Source organism: Saccoglossus kowalevskii, chromosome 6 (genome assembly GCF_978046115.1).
Source record: "Saccoglossus kowalevskii chromosome 6, keSacKowa6.1, whole genome shotgun sequence".
NCBI classification, from domain to species: domain Eukaryota; kingdom Metazoa; phylum Hemichordata; class Enteropneusta; family Harrimaniidae; genus Saccoglossus; species Saccoglossus kowalevskii.
The window spans coordinates 27564540-27586104 of NC_140646.1; the positions used below are offsets into that span (position 1 = coordinate 27564540).

The following is a 21565-nucleotide window of genomic DNA, read 5'->3' on the forward strand; positions in this document are numbered from 1 at the left end:
ACTTTTAAAAAAGTCATATATGAAAAAAAAGTTGTGTGCACAGTTTTTGACGTTAAAGGTCACTCTTGTTTTTTATAAGCTGTGTGGCCGTCCACCTATCATACTGTAGTAGTATTCAGTGTTTTATTACGGCCTTGGCAAGACATTTTGACCTTCGGACTGTCGTCATATAACCTCTGCTTCATACACAACAAGAAAGCTGTGGTAAAATAAGCCTGGATTGTAGTATTCATTAGTTGCAAATGCACTCATCAGCGTCTCTCCATTTTATTACTGGGAACTAATCAATTAACTTGTAGACTGAGGCAGACGGTCAATGTCCTGTTTTAAAATTAGTAATTTTTTACTCCGGAATGTGCAAATCATATCTTAAAAAATAGAGCAACATCGTTGTATTTGGCCATTTGGAGTGTAATAATAAAACCTATGAGGGTAAAACGCTTCGGACCTTACACACGGTTCTTTCAAAGTTGCATTCATTCATTCATTCATTCATTCATTCATTCATTCATTCATTCATTCATACATTCATTCATTCATTCATTCATTCATTAATGAATTCATCTCATACAATGACTTTGTCTTTCTCGGGGTACTGCAATTTGTTCTCTCATGAAATGAACTATTCCATTACACAGCTATCACAAGTCTGCCATTCAATAGTATACAACAAGTGAAATTTACACGTACAATAAAGCAGTTGAGTGATTTTGTATTATTGTGAGTTATTTCATCGGGCGTTTTTTATATATTGATTTATTGGCCAATATAACTGTATAAACCAAGTTTTGTCATTTTACAGCAGCTGTTTTTCAACATGGCTAACGTTACAGTCAACAGTCAATCTCCTGGCCTTTCACATAGAAATGTACCAGCTAAAGAACGAAATGCCAATGAAATGGAGGAAACTTTTCGTATCAAAAAACGGTTAACGTTGGTTGATGGAATTCTTTTAGTCACAGGTATGGTTATTGGATCTGGTATTTTTATATCACCGAAGGGCGTTCTTTTCAACACTGGCTCAGTGGGGCTTGCTCTGGTGATCTGGGTTGTTTGTGGAATATTTTCTCTCATTGGTGGTCTGTGCTATGCAGAGCTGGGGACAACGATTCCCAAGTTTGGGGGAATAACCATTTACTTATATGAAGCGTTTGGGCCTTTTGTGGCATTCCTGCATCTTTGGATGATGATGGTCATAGAGAAACCCACCAGTGTAGCCATTATCATTCTAGTGTTCGCCGATTATATCTTATATCCCGTGTTTTATGAGTGTCAATCACAGTTGACAAGACAACTGTTGGCTGTGGCTGGTGTCCGTAAGTACGATTTTAATTATCTCACCCTACGGTTATATTTCAAGCTGTTAAATTTTATATAAATGTTTGATAATTTAGAACGACATTTCTGATGAAGCGTTGAACATTCATTGTGTTTACTGCGTCGACCCTGAAAAAATGTCTGTACTTGCGATACAGGTCATTCACAGCCACATACTGTAATAGTTGGTGTCTGTTGTGTTTTATTTTACTCAAATATTACTGCATGAATTATTCATGTAATTATATAGAATAAATTGAGATTAATACATCACATGTAGTATTGATTGAGGAATACACTGACTAGTATTTTTCTTGCCAAATTTTGCTTGGATATGTTGCTGTACTATTATGTTTTAGGGACCTCCTGCTATATTATTCGAACACTAGGAACATTATGATTAATAAAGTACATGTAGTATTAATCGATGAGCATGAATATTAATTATTTTGTATGTAATTTGTTGGTCACACTTTAATATATTTTGCACAACAAAACTTTATTACTAAATTTCACCTACAAAGAAAAGATCGTCTATTTTTTGTTTGTATCCATCCATTCATCATTTGTTATGTATTCTAGATTCCCAGAAAACAAGCTTGTAATAGTATGTTTTATTTGTTATTGCTATACATGTAAAACCATTGCACCTGTTTCAAAAACATAATCCATCACAATTCTGTTTTCCTTGTTGGTTTGTAATTTCAGTTTTCCTGTCATTCGTGAATGTTTGTAGTGCACGATGGAGTGTTCGATTGAATAACTTCTTGTCATATTCTAAAATACTGGCCACCACGATTATTATTGTTACAGGATTAGTGTACCTAGCACAAGGTATGTATTTAATGTTACCATTTTTAGACCTAATTGCATGACATGACATACCTTGGTGATTGTTTATGACTAATGTAATGTGGGAAGATTCAAAACTAGCACAGTCATAGACGAGTCATATGTAATCCGATATATTTCCATACTTATTACCAAATGCTTCAGCGTGGTATTAAGAGTTTGTTTTCAGGGGTGGGTGATACCAAGGTGGGAAATGGATGCACTTATGGGGTTAATTCCTAGAATTGCAATATAGAGGGTTCAAGCTGGAATACAATATATAGTGTTTTCATGTTTCGTCTGATATTTCTGTGGTATTCTGCTGCTGTAAGTAATGCACGATTTGTTCCGAAATTCAGTATATTGTGTGTATTCCAGGGTTATTCGTTTTTTGCTGAAAACACCCCTATTTTTTTAGTGGCAGAGTCGAATAGTCTCACTCCCACTGGGAAATCTGCATTGTTGCTTGAATGTGAGCTAATTAAACACATTTTCCAGACCGGCGAAAGAATATACAACAGCCAATTTTAACAGCCTGTCACGTGATTTTAGTCTGAATGTCAACATGAAGAGGCTAGTCCATTTTACGCAGGAGTAATTGGGAGTAGAATATGTGAGGGATAGTATCAACAGAGATGTGTATAGTGAAAAGTAATATCTATCCTTCATTTGCATCTCTGAGCATTTCTGTTTTAGTATATTGGTTTGAAAATGTTGAACTTGCATGATTTGCAATGTGTTTTTTTAATGGGACTACCCTATTGATCGAATCCCGGGTTTGAACGAGAACGGCACACCACGTGATTCGTTTGAATACAATGCTGATGGCAAACATGCCGTGTTACTGCAGTACTGCACTGACGGGATGACTTACTGGTACTGCATGCTACAACTTCGCTTGTGATGTTGCTTGTTAGCCATGGATTACATGAATCTTGATTACCAGTCAAATGTTGCTCATTTGACGTTTGTAATCTTTATTTGGAACTGAGTAACTTCCTGGTACTTCGTACTATGATAAAAATCAGTCAACATACATCAAGTTCTCTCAATCGTAGTATTCCATGTGATGTACACCTAATATGCCAAAAATGTTGCTGAACGATTTGAACTGAATAAAAATAGCAGACGAAAATTTGTTTACAAAATAAAAATACTTCGGTTGCCAATGAAAACCGGTAAAAAACAAGCAATATGTTTTCGGCTGTTATCATGGAAGGGACATGAACGTGAAGCTAACGTCTGTTTATAACTAAAACCGGGCACCTTATACGAGGTTCGCAAAATAACATGGCAGTCATTAGAAGTCACTTTATTTTATTGTTAGGACGTATTCAGCCGTTAAATGTATTATTTCCAACCGTTTTGCGATAGTATTTTCTAGATTGGAGGCAGCATTTACATTTTATTCAAAGTTCAAAGCTGCGTTGGGATTCCGTTGACAGTGGTAACAATGTCGGCGCCGGTGATCTCTTACCAGTGCGCAACGTAGCCACAATAAAAGGCATGATCATTTGGGCACTGCTATTACAAGACTTTGGCTGTTGCCATGGTAGCGGTGGGTCAGGATTGTTTTTCCAATTAGTGATGGTACGACCTGCCTGTCAAGTATGAACCGTGACAAAATCAGCCAAGCCAAAAAAAAATCACAGAAGAGTTAAAAAGCCATTCCTGCTGAACAGTTACTCTAACTTCGGGGTCAACTTTCTCATTAATGAAAACAGATATCAAAAATTCAAATAGTAACTTTTTGCCCACACTCAAGCCGAGTACAATGAGCTATGTCTGAGGTGTTGTATCACAGGGAGTTGGACAAACTTATGTATTTTAATAAATTATTGAATAATAAAATGTTATATAACTTTTCTTTTACCCCCCTCCCCTTCCTGGTATCTATTTCAAGTATTTTTGTCAGGTTCAAATCGTTCACCATCATTTTTGGCATGTTAGATGTACATCACATAGAATGCTAGGATTGGAAGAACTTAATGTTTGTTGACCACCTGGAATCTGAGTTTTATAAATCTTGAAGGGCTCTCGGAAGATCCACCCGCTGCCTGGACCCGCAGTAAAATCTCCGATTAATATGGAGCCGCAACCATCAACATCGATATACCATGAGGTTTCTGTTGGCGACGTTGCGGCGTTACTCAGTTCCAAATAAAGATTACCAACGCCAAATTAGCAAAATTTAACCGGTAACCAAGACTCAGTCCATCCACGACAAGCAAGCAACATCACAAACGAGGTTGTAGTGTGCAGCTCACGAGTCAGCGACGACCGATTTCAACGAAAGTCATTCCGTCAGTGGAGTATTGCAGTAGCACGGCATGTTTGCCAATGCACAGATCTGTGGAGGAACTTTTAACTTCAACATCAACCGTGTATCGTAGTCGCCCAGTTTAAGTTCTGGTTCTGTCGTGGTCCCAACTAAAGGGCGACAGTCGTCGTGTCGCGTCCTGTTCGATATGGGACTCATAGCGACGTATACAACGCGTGTAAAATACATTGTTTATTTACATGAAATTCGAACACGCGCTGCGCTACGACCACCGCGCTTAAACATCCACGAGTTATTTATTCGGACAATGACTTAAATTAGACGTCTGATTATTTTATTTTCACACGTACAGCGACACGCGTTCTACACTGACAAGCGTTGCTAGGTCGCAGCACTGTCTTGGAGCATATTAATGGGCAATTGGGTTCCCCGATCTAAATTTCTATCCCGGTTTGTTGCACGTTCTTTTTTTAATATGAAATAATCAAATATGGGACATGTGTATAATAACAGAACCCCACACCCTCCCCGTGGCTTCGCTCGTGAAAGTACGGCAGCAGGATACACCGCATCACTCGTGAAAATAACTTCCATACGCAATGAAAGCCACGGGGAGGGTATCTGTCATAATACTTCATTATCACTGAAAACATTTTTCCCCTGAAATAAATTCCAGGGAATATGTCATTTCCCTCATACTCTATTGAGACACAGCGCAGTGAAAATTGGATTCACATGTAATGCTTGAAAACATGTCAGAAAAAATAAATTAAGTGAAATTCTACGTGACTTCATAATAGTTGGAAATGAACACATTACACCCGACCCTACCACTCTATATACAATGTAAACTACACCCCAAAACATCCTTTCACCCACAGTTACTACCATGTTTCACCAGTGTATTCTATTTGACGTCAGGAGAAATTGAAATAAACAAATTAATTATAATTTCAGCCTCTAGTTGACCACTGATTAAATAAACTACCTCGTCTTTATGTCAACTTGCAGTTATTCGTTGCCTACACCAGTGACTTCAAAATATATGTTTCAATCCCAGGAATTTCACTCGCTGTTAATTGTATGGGAGTGGCAGTCTTTAATGAATTTCTATTGTCATGTCAATTTCTTGCGATTACTCGAACATTAAGCTGTAACCACATACCGCCTAGGTGCTGTAATTAAATCCTGGTGTAAGCACCATAAGAACTATGAACAATGCATGTGAAGCCAGCTGTGGGGTATATTCAATCCTATGGATTTCTCATTGTTTGGTAACTATTTGCTGCAAATGCAACAAAAATCAATATAAAAAATATTACCCACACAGTATTCTACAGGTTACTTGTATACTGCTATATTTTTGTTTTACACTGTTGACAATTATAAACTTGATAGTTTAGGGACTTGGTTGACTTGTTGAAAGAAACAATAATTAAATATAAAAAAGTGCAACTGCCTTCTTTTAAATAATTAATATGCACAACAGAACTAATTTCTCTGCTGTGAATATCTGCCAGAGTTTGTCTACATTAAGGTATTATATAAAATACGCACTGCATTACTCACTCATCAAACCAAATAAGTATTCATAAGTTTATGCAATGTTTTTGATTAAATACTGAAAGATGTTGTGTGAAACATTATTTTAGTAGTTAAAAGTACAAGCAGAATCACAGGCGATGATTTGAAGTTTCGTGTGATTCAGGACAATCCCTGAGGTCTGGGATTTTAAGATATTTAAGATTCTGGCCAATTCTTAATTTAATATCAAGTCAATTAAACAACAATGGGGCGGTGTAACAAAAACACCTAATGTTTGCAACTAACCAGTCTGACCAGTGAACTGCACTGTGTCAGATTATATTGAACTTAGTATATTAGTACATTACATTCAGGAGATTAATCTAACTCGGAAAAAGAAAATTTGCCATCAGATCAACTGCTTCAATATCTTTTAATTTTCTATGGACAGGCCACGCAACAAACTTTGAGAAAAGTTTTGAAGGGAGTACCACATCTGCTGGAGACATTGCATTGGCGATGTATTCAGGTTTATGGGCCTATTCAGGATGGTAAGTTAATTGTATATCAAACATGCTATATGGTCTATAAAATAATCTTGTAATAGTCTATGGTATAACAAACATGCCATGCTTTATTTTTTGCATTTATTATGAACGGCTAATGAATAATTATATTACTAGAAAAAGCAATACTTATCTTATACAGAGAAATATTAATTCAAACTAATTAAACATTTGACAGTACTCAAATTTTTTCCCCAATTATATAACATTTAATAACCAATATGTATGTAAAGGTTATTCAAAGCGTCCCGATGGCAGAAGTTTCAAAAAACTTACATCCTTCTAGGCAATTCCAAAATTCTCTTGAAAGCACTTTTTTTGATAAATGCTCAGGGAAAAGGCGGGATTTTATTATGTATTTTCGCTCAGTTTTTTTTTTATAAGAATTGTAACGTATTGTAAAGTTTGGAATCAGTGCCATTTCTGTCCTAGGATTGAACAAAAGATTTCAAATGAATATTCTGTCGCACATTTTGCATATGCATTATTATTTTATTGATATTTTGTGTGATGAAACCAGCTTATTAGAAGTTGGTAGCCATCTGTTACATCAGCAGTGTTGTCAAGAGAAACTATGTAATTTCTGGTTGGACAAACCAATGGACTATGCACAACCGAAGCACATTTGAAGCATCAGGAGGACACTTTTGGGGGAATAGACGATCCTTTAGTGGCGAAAACATGCCCGAACATGCTGTGGAAGCACTCTCATGCCTTTTACAACTTACCCACATTACCAAGAACAAATTGTTTTTGTCAGTCAGCTTTTCACATTTTTGTTGTCTGGGAAAGCAGCAGATATGCACCCTATCACACACATCACACCTGTGATGCTTCATGGGCCAGGGTAAAAACTACGAGTTTGCATTTGGTTCTTTGGGTTGAATGTTCCCCTAGTATTAACATAATTATTCAGAGTACAAATAGCATGGCTAAATCAATATGACTAATAGTCGATAAACATAAATCAACAACTCAGTACTAGTGGATTCTGTCACAAAACCAGACAATGTTACTCTGGAACAGTGAGAAGAGAATAGAGTTAGTGAAAAATGGTTGCTGCAACTGCTAAAACTGTCTCTGGTGGGTTTATTGACTGAAGCATTAATCTAGTACTAGACGCATTATGTGAAAACTTCTTTCAAACTGCACTCCTCTTGCTTTTGGATGATGGCTCAGCAAAACAGAAGTCTTCTTGTCTTTATTATCACAGCACGCTGTGGACTGAGACATTGCTCTAGTGTTGCTATAAAGACTAGACTTGATGATGAAAAGTCAAGTCAAGCAGGATTTAATGCAACATCTCCCGGGAAAGGAGAACCAGAGAGAATTGCTCGTTTGCCGAGACTTTGCCCTGTATTTTTATCACTATTTCCTATGAACATTAGCCGATAGCTAAAAAGTACTTACCCTAATACCTAATACGTATACAAACAAAAACATTCCAATTCCATTTTATAAAGCCTGCATTGATCAATCAACCAATGAACGAATCAAAAGAACGTATATAGCGGCAGAATACAGCTCGAGGCACTGTTTAATGACACTGAACAAAATGAGAATCTTCATATCTGACTGACAAAAACAGCAGATAAATGTTCAAATGTGACTAAACTAACATATTATTTTCTTCACAAAAATGTTGCTAGGACCTCTTTGAATGTTGTGTCAGAAGAAATGAAGAACGTGAAAAGGTATACGAGTTTGATTCCATGTTCTGCCTTGTGCAGATAACCAACTTATTTCATTATTCCGTTTCCTTTGCCATTGAGTTTGTCCCACAACATATAAACATGTCTCAGGCTGGTTGTATTCAAACTTTTTATTGACATTTCTTATGGCTGGAACATGTGATTTCGTTTTAGTTCAGAATGTATGAATGGCTGCCATTTTGTTTTTCCCATGTTTCATTTTTTTTTATAATTTGCAATGATTATGTTATTCTTCCAATTTCTGCCAAGGTCCTGTATTTTCAATACAGATTGTTAAACAAAGTAATGTTTTGTCAAATGATATCTCGGACATTGTCTCTCCTCCCCTTGCGCAATTACACACAATACATATGCCACATAAACCAACATTCATTTGGGAAGTACATGTCTAGTCAGTGCAAACATGGTTCATTATGTGGCATTTAATCTATGTGTAGTCTTGTTCTCAAGCATACCCATTATTCATGATTAATCAATTGGATGAAAGACTAATATAAGTTTTATACGTGGCACATTAAGCATCAATTTTTTGTTTGGCATTCAGCCTGGACAAGAGTGAAACTGATATCATTAACCACTTTGCTACCACTATCGGTTAGGTAGTTTGTAATCCATAAGATTTCCTCATAATTATTTTTTGTATCACTTTTATAATTTTTACAGAAATTTGCCGTTAGCTGTTGTCTATGCTCTAATCATGATTACTTGTATTTATTTGCTGACTAACATCGCCTATTTCACTGTCATGTCTCCACAAGAGCTATTAGTGTCAAATGCAGTCGCAGTGGTGAGTATTTTACAATATGGCGGGACTCTTACCTTAAAGAAAGATCTCCCAGATATTACCCTGATGAAAAACATGCCATTCTACAAATGTACTTGAACAGATAGGGAATAGGTGTTGACAGATGATATTGCTCTGTGATTAGTGTGTTAGTTACTACCTTTGGTACATACATGGTAACAAATTTAATTCATTTACAGACATTTGCCGATTCCACTTTAGGCGTGATGGCCTGGATTATGCCAGTATTTGTCGCCTTATCAACATTGGGTGCCACTAATGCGACTATCTTTGGTGCTGGAAGGTAATATAACAAGCATACATAACGCGAAATTTGTCAGTGATAGTAATCTCATTTTTGTTGGGTGTCACTAGTTTTACCATTATTATATTATTATTATTACTACTCGAACGTAATAGTTCTGCAGACTCGATATACATAATGATGAAGTCTGAGTACCTGTAATCTGGGATGTAGGATGAACATAAACCCTTCTTTGTTGTTTTAGCAAATGATAAATGAACGAAGATTGTATTATAAAAGTGCATTTTATATTTAAGCACCTTTTTATCAATCCAAAATTCTAAAACCTATATTTGAGTTGATTCACATCAATACACCATGGATTTACAGCTAACTACGAACATAAAATCCAAACCGTGGCATACCCACAAATTGATGCCATATATGTCAAATATATATATATAAATATATAAATATATATATATATATATATATATATATATATAAATATATATATATATATATATGTATATTACAAATATATATGTTACAAATATCAAATAATGTTTGAAATATATTCATTGACTAGTACTAATAATATCTATCAGTATTGAATGTGTTTTTATTCTATAATTAAATTACAATTTTATTATTATTATTATTTTTACAGACTTTACTTTTCCTGTGCGAGAGAAAGCCAGCTTCCGGAATTGTTGGCAATGATACATATAAAAAATCGCACACCAGTTCCAGCAATTCTGTTTAATGTAAGACTATTGCATTATTTCCGAGTTAGCAAGAATATGTATCCTAATTATATTAATTTTAAACATATAAAATCCATCTACAACGTGAAATTAATAGTAAAGCTGATTCAAAACAATGGCCACTGTGTTACAATCCTAATCCCATTTTGCGTGGGTCGAAAAACAGGAACTCATGAATTGGTGCATACTTTGTCCGCATATTTTATGTACATGTTTCAAATCAGTAATAAATAGAGATATAAACGACATGCCCATTTATGTTTGTGTTTTATGTATTGAATTACATTGGAGAATTCCGTTGACACTTCTAGGTAGTGATATCATTGATTATGCTGCAAGTCGGGGACATTGACACCCTTATTAATTACACAAGCTTCATGTCTTGGTTAGCCACGGGTCTTGCTGTATGTGGGATGGTATGGTTGCGATGGAAGAAGCCTGATATGCCTCGCCCTATAAAGGTAAATATAATACCAACACATTAGAACACCTGTAACATTGTTCGTTGGTAGATTTAATATATTACTTCATTTTCGTTATAGCTCCCTCTAGTAATACCAGGCTTGTTCATCCTAATGTCACTGTTTTTGGTTGTTGTCCCATTTTATACAACTCCAATTGTTTCTTCTATTGGATTGGCTATAACTCTGACTGGATCACCAATATACTTCCTCGGAGTGCTTCATAAAAAGAAGCGTTTTAAAAAGATCTCGCAAATAATGGGTAAGTTATATTGTGCGCAATAAATTATTCCTTTGTAATTAACTGACAATGTCCTAGTCATAATAATAATTCTGTTATGTTTTTTATTTTCATAGGATCCATAACTTGGTTTTGGCAGATGTTTTTACAGGTTGCGCTCACAGATACCAACACGCCATAATACCTTACTTCGTTTGCATTCAAATCGATATACGTTGAACCAAAAATACGTTTAATCATATTTCGTGATTTTTATTTTCTCGCTTTCTGTGTAAAGCTTGTTATTCATCGAGCAAGAATCGCCACGCTGTTTAGAGGTCCATTGTCTGTAAATGGTGCTCTTTTATTGGTTGTGCATTGGTGTATTATAGAAGTTCGATTGTTGGGGCTGAACAAATTGACTTTAGTATTTTATCTAGAGATTTGATATTCTTGGCAAAGATTGAAACATTTTTTTCTAAGAATCATATACGTAGTTTAATAATTGCTCTTTGAAATTATATGAATATAAGATTAGCCCTTTCACTGATTTATATTAACTATATAGAGAAATATAGTCACTCTGACTTTTTCTGTGTTCTCTAATCAGCACAGAACCTCTGAATATCAATCTCTTGTCGTAAGATCAGTGCAGATTTATGGACAGATTCAACTTATTGAAGACTTATGTAGAACTTCCATATAGTCACTGCAAATTTCTTATATACCTATAAATATATACATATTGACAGTCTTTCCTATCTGTTATCAACGATTTGTCTTTAAATAGCTATTTTTTCAGGCGACCAATACTATTATTGATCGTATAATTATAATTTTCAGCACTGTTATGTTAGTTTCCTAGGTGTTCCACAAGTTAACGAGTTTATGTTCAATATTCGTAAACGATATGTACAGTTAGATTACAATATATCAAGTGAACATATGATTCCAGTAAAACCTAGTGTGGTCAAATCATTAAATGTGCGGACAATTCCTTTATTCCTGTAAGTTTACACCACACTGACACACCATGAAAGCACGCACATGCTGATGACAAGTTTACGCCACGAGCACACGGGGGGGGGGACTAAAATGTCCACCAAGGAGAAAAACATGGAAAGATGTGGAATACAACAGTGAAACTGTGGCTAAACAAGGCCATTACTAAAATATTAAACCCTGTGACCACAATGTCATCTCCGATATTATCCGATAATTTTCCAATCAAATGTTATATTGAATATGAATATCAATACTGAATTGAATTGAAATTGAACAATGTTTTTCGTATAACGTTTTTATCAGAGAAACAAACACCTTTACAATTTTGCACGAACAAGGGCGCCACTGAATCACAATATTTGTCTATGGTTCAGTGCTTCTATGTTGATGATCGACGCCGCTAAGGAGATTCAACAGCTGGTTTGCGTTTATTCTACCATCCTGTCCACTAAATAGTTCTGCATGTCAAATGCAATCACTGTGGCGAGAAGTTTACAATCTTGGCAATATTATAAGATAACACGTTTACGATTTTTTCTGTTCATTACCAGTACTATTAAGCATAAAGTGGTAAAATTTAATTCTTTGCGCGCGGAAACTGTACACTTTCCCGAATCAGATGAAACGTTTCTGTTATTAATATTGTGACGTTAAATGCGGGGGGGGGCCTTTATGGGGCTACACCGTATTCAGGATCGGGGAGTTTGTCTTTAATACCGGTCTAATAGTCTTTGTCTTTGGTAGCGTGCTTATCTAATAAGTCTCCTCCCTCTCAGCTCGTCCGCTGTCACGGGGTGTGGATCGTTTGGTGAATGTACATCACCACAACTGAGACTGTGCAGAGAAAGAAATATACCAGTAACGATTATAACACAACACAATATATACGGTTTCCTGTACTTTAATAAACAAATAACAGGGATGCTGGTCACTGGAACCAGCATGGGGAGGGGGATACACTGTAAAATAAAATAAATTAGAGACTTGATCGATGCTGCAGGGAACACTCCACTCTCCAGTGGACAGCAATGTGCAATGTTGCGTTCCTTCGTATCTGGCACACTGGCGAAGCAGCTGCACTACAATTTAAACTCGTGCTCTGTGTCCAGGGAGTATCGGCAACTGCACTGCTATCTGCTGCTACTGGTAGCACTGGTACAACGGGAGTAGTTCAGGCAGTGAGCTTCAGTGGTTCCTGTTGATCAGCAGGGATTACTGCACAGCACGTCTGCATATGTACCCCTGTATAGGGTACAGCTCACTGGAGTCAGGAATCAGCATCACAAGATGTTACAGGATCAAGTCAGGTCACCTTCCTGACTAAAGATTTTCCCCTTATGTCTCAACTTAAATACCCTAGCTAATTTATGGCCATGCAAATAATAAAATGTATATAACGAAATGATTGGTTATCTCGAAATAGCCGACAAATCAGTGTACAGAGGATGCCAATTTTGGTAGTGGAATAAACCACTCTTAATCCAAGCTCTACCAATTTAAAGTAGGAGACTCGGGCCAATGATGTCATATCTATTTTCATTGCCAACAACACTGGGCTCAGCACATTCTAAGGTATTTCACAATCACCATGTCCCTGTCTGAGACATACCATTATGCTACAGGGAGAGACAGGATGTATGTATCTCAAATTCTGCTGACAACACAATCCAGTGACTGTATCAGCGGTCTTAAAAATAAACATGTGCAATGGGTTGTTGCAAATTATACAAACATGTGCGCTTTTATTTCACACAGCCAGGGCTCTGTACTTTTCACTTATAATTTATGTCACATTATTCCCCCCTGAGTTCAACACACCGGGGTTGATTTCATAGCATTTTTTTACAGACATAAATTATCTTGAAAAATTGAAATTGGTTATACATTTAGTGGTATTTAATATCTGAAGTCTATCCTCTCTATTGAAATAGTACACAAAATCAAAATCAAGTCATAGCTCAAGTTGACTTTTGACTGCCATTTTGTTTGTCAATTTAACCTCTCTCCCCAAACTCCCAATGCTGGTCTGCAGCCCAGCAGTAGGAATGTGGTTTGAGATCTCGCTGGCCACAAATAAAATAAAAACTAGTTTTCATGAATACAACAAAAATAATTAAATATGGAGTAGTTTATTCTTCACGCACAAGTGCGGGTTTTCTACTTTTAAATTTCTAGTTACACTAAATCCAAATGGAAATATATATATGCCACCCAAATAAAGGTAAGTACATTTTTCACGGCAGTGCAAATTTCCCATACAGGGTTATTCACTCACAGTTTATAGTTCAGTTCTATTTCATGTCTTCCTCATCTGATTCCACAAAAATGCACTTTGACTGGTTCATAATTTTCACTTTCATCCGATTTCTTCTAATGTCTTCATCACAACCGTCGCATACTCTCGACCTTTCTTTATTCCGAGTTGCTTCCAGCTTCCCCAATTAACTCTCACGGCGGGCGCCAACCGTGACATCTCTTCCTATTTTGGTCTGATTCCGCATTCCTTCGCCCTCTTTACTGGACCGATTTCCGCATCAGCCGTCTGAGCTTCCTTTATCTGATCACTGCTCACCTTAGGTTGAATTCTGACAGCCCGTACCTGGGTCTCCATTTCCGCTTCCACCATCCTGGTGTCCACTATTCCTTTTCCCATATTCACCTTTTCTGTGTCCCTCATGCAAGTGGGAGTATCCTGCAATGAACTGCTATACTCTCCGGCCCTGGAAATCACAGCGCTATGTTCCCCCTGCCAACCACATTTCCCGCATGGTCTCCTTATAACCCGTCAGTTTTCCCGTGGATTTTCCCTGGCCTATAACCTTATACTCGGATTCCCCAAGGACTTCGATCCACCTGGCGAGTTTTCCTCCTGGACACTTAAAACTCAACAACCACCTTAGAGCTGCATGATCAGTCCTGATGGTGAATTTCCTACCGTACAAGTACTGCCTGTAGTATCTCACGAAATTCACTAATACCAGTAATTCTTTCCTTGTGACGCAATAATTCCTTTCCGCTTTACTCAGCGACCTGCTGCCATACCTTATCACCCTTTCCTTTTCATCCTGGACCTGTGATAAGACAGCACCAATACCTGTTTCACTTGCGTCTGTATCCAGCACATATTCCCCCGTTTCCTGTGGATACACTAGTACTGGGCAGACATCAGACACTCCGTTAATACCTGGAAAGCAATCTCACATTCTGTATCCCAGTTAAACATTCTATTTTTCTTCACTAATCTATGCAAAGGTACTGCTATCTTGGCAAATCCTTTTACATACCGGCGATAATAGGACACTGTCCCCAAGAAACTTCTTACATCCTTCACACTTGTTGGCGTTGGCCACTCTTTTATGGCCCTGACTTTGTCTGGATCCGTGGCTACCCCATCTTTCGACACTATATGACCCAAATACATTACACTGGTTCTGAATAGGTCACATTTCTTTGGCTTGAGTTTTAGTCCGGCTGCCCGCAATCTGCCCAACACTATTTCCAGACGCTCCAACTCCTCATCAACATCTCTGCCATATACAATAATATCGTCTAAATATAACAGGAGTATTTCCCACTGCAATCCAGCCATTATTCGCTCCATAAGCCGCTCAAACGTAGAGGGCGCATTGCAAAGGCCGAAGGGCATCACTTTCCAACTATACAGACCACTACGGGTCACAAAAGCAGCTTTCTGTTGTGTCTTTTCATCTAACTGGACTTGCCAATAACCGCTAGCCAAATCTAAGGTAGAAAACCAGCAAGCGCCTGACAGACTGTCCAGAGAGTCATCTATTCTGGGAATTGGATACGCATCTTTAATTGTTACATCATTCAGCTTCCTGTAGTCAACACAAAACCTTGTCCCACCATCTTTTTTCTTTACTAACACAATTGGTGAAGCCCAGGGACTACAACTTGGTTCAATAATACCGGCTTTCAGCATCTTTTCCACCTGCTTCCCCGCTTCCTCTCTCTGCCAAATTGGTAGTCTTCTTGAGGGTTGCCTAATAAGAGCTGCCTCACCTGTATTAATGGAGTGTTTAACCAGATGGGTACACCCCATATCATCATCACCCCTGGAAAATACATCTGCATACTTCATCAGCAATGCCGCTACCTTTTCTGCTTCACCGTCCTCCAGCTCTGCTGTACTCCGCCTCCATATATCATGCAAATATCCTGGCAGTTGCTTTTCTTTCAGTGGTACCTCATTTTCTTTATCCCTCTCTGCTGTAACCACACCTTCCCCCTCTGATAGCGGCTCCAACATCCCCACCGCAGTGCCTTGTTTTACATGTATCGGGTGTGGGGTTACATTCAACAACCGTACTGGTATTACCCCATTACAATCTGATACTAACGCTCTTGCCACCATTATTCCTCTTTTCGCAATCGGGTTTCTATCTGTTGGTATCACCATTCCCTGCCGAGAGCCTGGGATCTTTCTGTTAGCATCACATCGTACTAACATTTCACTGCCAGGAGGAATATCAACTGCTTTTCTCAGCACCACTCTGGCACAAAGAGTACGGGCCTTCCAGTCATAACATGGGACTATTTCATCAAGAAATTTCAGCTGTAGATTCTTTATGTCCACTACACAGCCTAAGGTAATCAGCAATTCCATCCCCAATATTGCATCAGTCTCCATATCCACTACAATCACATCGGCTGTGGTTTTGTATTTACTTATGCGTACCTCCATATTAGCTCCACCATGCTGTTTCATCAAGGTACCGTCTGCTTGCCGGATCCGAGTCGTCATGGCTTCCAATGCAGGTCTCTGCATCTCAGGTATACGCTCATAATGTTTTCTTGACAACAGGGTTCCTGATGCCCCTGTATCTATTAAAAAATATCCCTGTAACCCACCTATTCTGCCTGCCACAAATATACCGCTTGTTGTCCTTGTATAGTCATGTACGGTAGGCAGGGGTCTACTTTCAGTTGCTGGGGGGGTCGCTGTATCTGATTCCTCTAGTTTTGTCTCCCCTGCCTGCGTACTCTGTCCCCTCCGTCCCTGCACCATTTTTACTGCTTGTTGGGGTTGCCTGAGCCTGTCTGCATTTCCGAGCCAGCCCTGGTCCCTGGGGTTAGTTTTAATGCATTTCCAGCGTATCTGCTTGGTGGGGTGGTATAGTTACTCTTCATATGCCTCCATCCACCACATCTGTAACACTCAATTCCTATCAGGCGCCACCTTTCTGGTCCTTCTGGTCCCTCACTGCATGGCTGTTCTGCTATTAGGCTTGGTTGAAATTGTCCTACCCCCATTTCTTTCATTCCTTCATTCAGCTCCATCACCTCCGAGTCACAATCAGCATTCAGCACTCTGCTAAATTTGGGGTACTGCTTAGCCAGTCTTTGTTTCTCTGACATCACGTGTGACTCAGTCTCCAATGCAGCCTGTATTGCCTGGTCAAATGTTTTTGGATTTGCTCTAAATATACCGTCTCTTATTCCTTTCTCAGGGATTGCATTTTTGAAATACTGCCTGCCCAGCCTTTCTTGGGAAGCAGGATCCATACCTGGGTAGGCCATCTCTGTTAATTCACGTATAGCTTCACCCAATTCTTGCAAACTTTCATCTTTCTTCCGCTGCCTAGACCGTAGTTCTGTCGCATAGGTATCTGCTTGCCCACTGGGACTAAATCTCTTGTCCAATCTTGCGACTAACTCTTGGTACGGTATTTCTCCACCATCTGCTTCTTGGGTCAGCACTTTCTGCGCCAAACCGGACAAACTCACTGCTAAATACCTGGACTTGTGTACCATATACCAATTATTTACAATTGCACTTTGCTCAAAATAGGCTTTGTAATCTCTCCATGGCGTTTCACCTTTACATTTTTCTGGAATTATGCTAGGCTTTGGAAAGCCTCCTCTCCTTTCAGTGCTTTTTCTCTGTACAACTTTGGTCTAACTACCAGCTCTGGATCCTCCTTTACCTCCTCAAATAAATCTGAGGTGGGGTTTGTCAGCCATCTGCCAGTTGATTGTGCCCGGGGGTACCCAAGCCGTAAGTCATCTGCTCTGTCAGCTGGTCTCCCTCTCAATGCTGATCGGTACCGTGGTGTGGCTGTATCCAGCCTCCATGGTATATCTGTTTTCTCTGCTACTGCTGATTCACTCCACTTTTCCGCTGTAACTCTACTGCCAGTCAACAGGTCAGCTTTACTCATTTCTTGGGTCCCATAGTCAGAGGTTGGTGTCACCTGTGGTGGCAGCTCCTCTGCTTTACCCTCTGACTGCACAACCCCCTCTTTTTCAGTCTCCACTGGATCTTTAAGATCTGCAGTATCACCAGCTGCTGCCTGTGCAAACTGTATTTCTCTTAATGTATCAACACAAATTTGCTGATCATTTCTTTGCTCTGTATCAGCTACTGGTTCAATCTGGATATTCTCTACTGTAATCTGCTCTGCCATATCTGGATCTGCCACTGGTTCAGTCTGGATACTTTCTACTGGAATCTTTCTCTGCCATTTCTTGATCTGTAACTGGAGTCGCCTTGATCTGCTTTCTCTGGTTCACCTCCTCTGCACCAGTTGTATCCCACCGCTGCCACCAATGTGACCACCAATGCGGGGGGGCCTTTATGGGGCTACACCGTATTCAGGATCGGGGAGTTTGTCTTTAATACCGGTCTAATAGTCTTTGTCTTTGGTAGCGTACTTATCTAATAAGTCTCCTCCCTCTCAGCTCGTCCGCTGTCACGGGGTGGGGATCGTTTGGTGAATGTATATCACCACAACTGAGACTGTGAAGAGAAAGAAATATACCAGTAACGATTATAACAAATCAACACAACACAATATATACGGTTTCCTGTACTTTAATAAACAAATAACAGGGATGCTGGTCACTGGAACCAGCAAGGGGAGGGGGATACACTGTAAAATAAAATAAATTAGAGACTTGATCGATGCTGCAGGGAACACTCCACTCTCCAGTGAACAGCAATGTGCAATGTTGCGTTTCTTCGTATCTGGCACACTGGCGAAGCAGCTGCACTACAATTTAAACTCGTGCTCTGTGTCCAGGGAGTATCGGCAACTGCACTGCTATCTGCTGCTACTGGTAGCACTGGTACAACGGGAGTAGTTCAGGCAGTGAGCTTCAGTGGTTCCTGTTGATCAGCAGGGATTACTGCACAGCACGTCTGCATATGTACCCCTGTATAGGGTACAGCTCACTGGAGTCAGGAATCAGCATCACAAGATGTTACAGGATCAAGTCAGGTCACCTTCCTGACTAAAGATTTTCCCCTTATGTCTCAACTTAAATACCCTAGCTAATTTATGGCCATGCAAATAATAAAATGTATATAACGAAATGATTGGTTATCTCGAAATAGCCGACAAATCAGTGTACAGAGGATGCCAATTTTGGTAGTGGAATAAACCACTCTTAATCCAAGCTCTACCAATTTAAAGTAGGAGACTCGGGTCAATGATGTCATATCTATTTTCATTGCCAACAACACTGGGCTCAGCACATTCTAAGGTATTTCACAATCACCATGTCCCTGTCTGAGACATACCATTATGCTACAGGGAGAGACAGGATGTATGTATCTCAAATTCTGCTGACAACACAATCCAGTGACTGTATCAGCGGTCTTAAAAATAAACATGTGCAATGGGTTGTTGCAAATTATACAAACATGTGCGCTTTTATTTCACACAGCCAGGGCTCTGTACTTTTCACTTACAATTTATGTCACAATATATAAACTACATTCAACTGTTTTCATATAATTCTTATGATTATTTGAGAAGCTTGTTTTAAAGTCGCGTATTACTGTCATGATAAAGATACTAGTACACGGAAGTAAATAAGATATTTTGGTATCTGGATAGCTCATACACACTATACAATCATGGCTTTATATTTACGTCATGGTCTGTAATGTCAGTAATTTGGTTCATGCATGTCCATTTCGTGACTGTAAGTTCGTATCTATTACACTCTATTTTGAGCTGTCTTTGGGCGTAGCTACTGTGGCATCTTCTTATAGTATCCAGACACCTTGCTAGTTCGTGGGTTTGAATCCCGTGTTTCATGTTTATATGTTCGTAATATGCCTGTAATATATGGTATTTCATCCAGAAACTGTAGCTTAGTCTACATTATGAGTAATAACCTGAATTAGGCCAGTATTTGTTGTTGTGTCCATATTCCTTGGTGCTGGAAGCTGTGTACTATATATTACTGTCCGTATATGGGCGTTTGTGCCCGAGCGCAAGTGATCATTTGCCCGACGTCAGCAGGGCAAATGATCTCCTTGCGCGAGGGCACTAACGTCCATATTCGGGCCGTAATATTGTTATTACATGCCTTTCATTACATAAAGAACACAGGCTTTATATCTTAATGTTTAAAGGTAATTCTTATTGGTAAAAAGGTGCATTTTTCATAAGCAGTAACAAAGTTTTGCATGCAACCGCGTTAATCGATAAGTGCGGCACTGCGGATGGATATGTTTACGCATCCCGTTAACTGGCTCCCTTGACAACCTGCAGACGATAATGGCTGCAGCAGACGAAATGGATATTATGCAGTGTTTGCGGTCAATGGGACAGGGCCAACTTGATGAAATTCTTGGACCAGTACCAGACGAAGTAGACGGTTTTGTGAAAGCACACCAGAAGCAAAGTACCGTTAACACTACCGAACGTGATACCGAGTGGATAACTCAGAATACCGGGAAATTGCGGCGTTTCGAAGACATACCACCGGTCAAGTTGAAAGAGCGTCCGGGCAATTTTTTCATCAGCATAATGAAAGACGGAGACGAATATGAGTCAGCTTCCCTCGCCAACATGAAGTGTAATTTGGAGCGCTACCTTTGCAATAAGAAGTACTCCACAAGTCTAAATGATCGAGTTACTTTGCATAAAGTTAAATCAAGCTAATAGAACAAAACAAGTCGATCTCAAAGGTAACGGAAAGGGTAGAAAAGAGCACAGAAGTTGGCTCATGTATCCGATGTGAGATGGCTCTTATTAGGACCATATGTAGTGACAGGGGGGTAATTACACTTATAGAAAAGGCAGGCAAGGATAAAAGGCATATAGGTAATTGGAGGCCAATAACATTACTTAATGTTGATTATAAGATTGCTGCTAGATGCATTGCTGAACGCCTATAACATACTCTGAATAAATTAATCAATGAAGGTCAAACAGTATTTATTACGAATAGGTCAATTGGTGATTGGGGGAATTATGGAATACACAAGAGATTATGGAAAAAATGGGGTGCTCTTAGGTATTGATTTCTACGTAAATTCAACTTTGGTCCCTCTTTGTTAGGTTGGGTACAGGCCATTTATTCAAATCCATCTAGCTGTGTTATGAATAGAGCGCAGTCAACAGGTTATTTTTCCCTCTCTAGGGGAGTCAGACAGGGAGATCACCTATCACCAATTTTGTTCATTCTGTCTTTAGAATCACTTTTGATAAAGCTGCAATATGACAATGGAATCAGGGGGATTAATACTGGTGGTTTTGGTGCGTATGCTGATGACCTCACCTTTTTTATGTCAGACCTTCGAGCTGCTGAGAACCTCTTCACTCTTCTTCACCAATTCTCACTTTCGGCATGGTGGGTTAGGGATGGGTTAGGGATGTTGGATATTTGTGCTATGCAAAAAGCTTTTAACATTAACTGGGTTAAAAGGTATTTGTAATCATATTGTCATCCATGGAAACGATTCATAGATCTTTATTTAAAACCACTTTTTAGATGCAACCTCTCAATAAACGCACTACCGTTTTTTACCACCGTTTTATTGGGAAATGCTAAATGTATGAAGTAATATTATACAGTATGAGTTTATTTCCCCTGC

At 38.8% G+C, this 21565-nt stretch overlaps 1 protein-coding gene across 1 annotated transcript; it reads left to right on the forward strand.

Annotated features, from left to right (window-relative positions):
- The first annotated feature begins 817 nt into the window (after positions 1–817).
- LOC100367721 (Y+L amino acid transporter 2-like) lies at positions 818–10909 on the forward strand. The gene is made up of 10 exons (XM_085500644.1): positions 818–1316; positions 2026–2151; positions 6405–6504; positions 8169–8213; positions 8895–9018; positions 9216–9319; positions 9930–10026; positions 10338–10487; positions 10569–10749; positions 10845–10909. Exons 1-10 carry the CDS (start codon positions 818–820, stop codon positions 10907–10909), a joined length of 1491 nt encoding a protein of 496 aa, XP_085356770.1.
- Positions 10910–21565: the final 10656 nt, after the last annotated feature.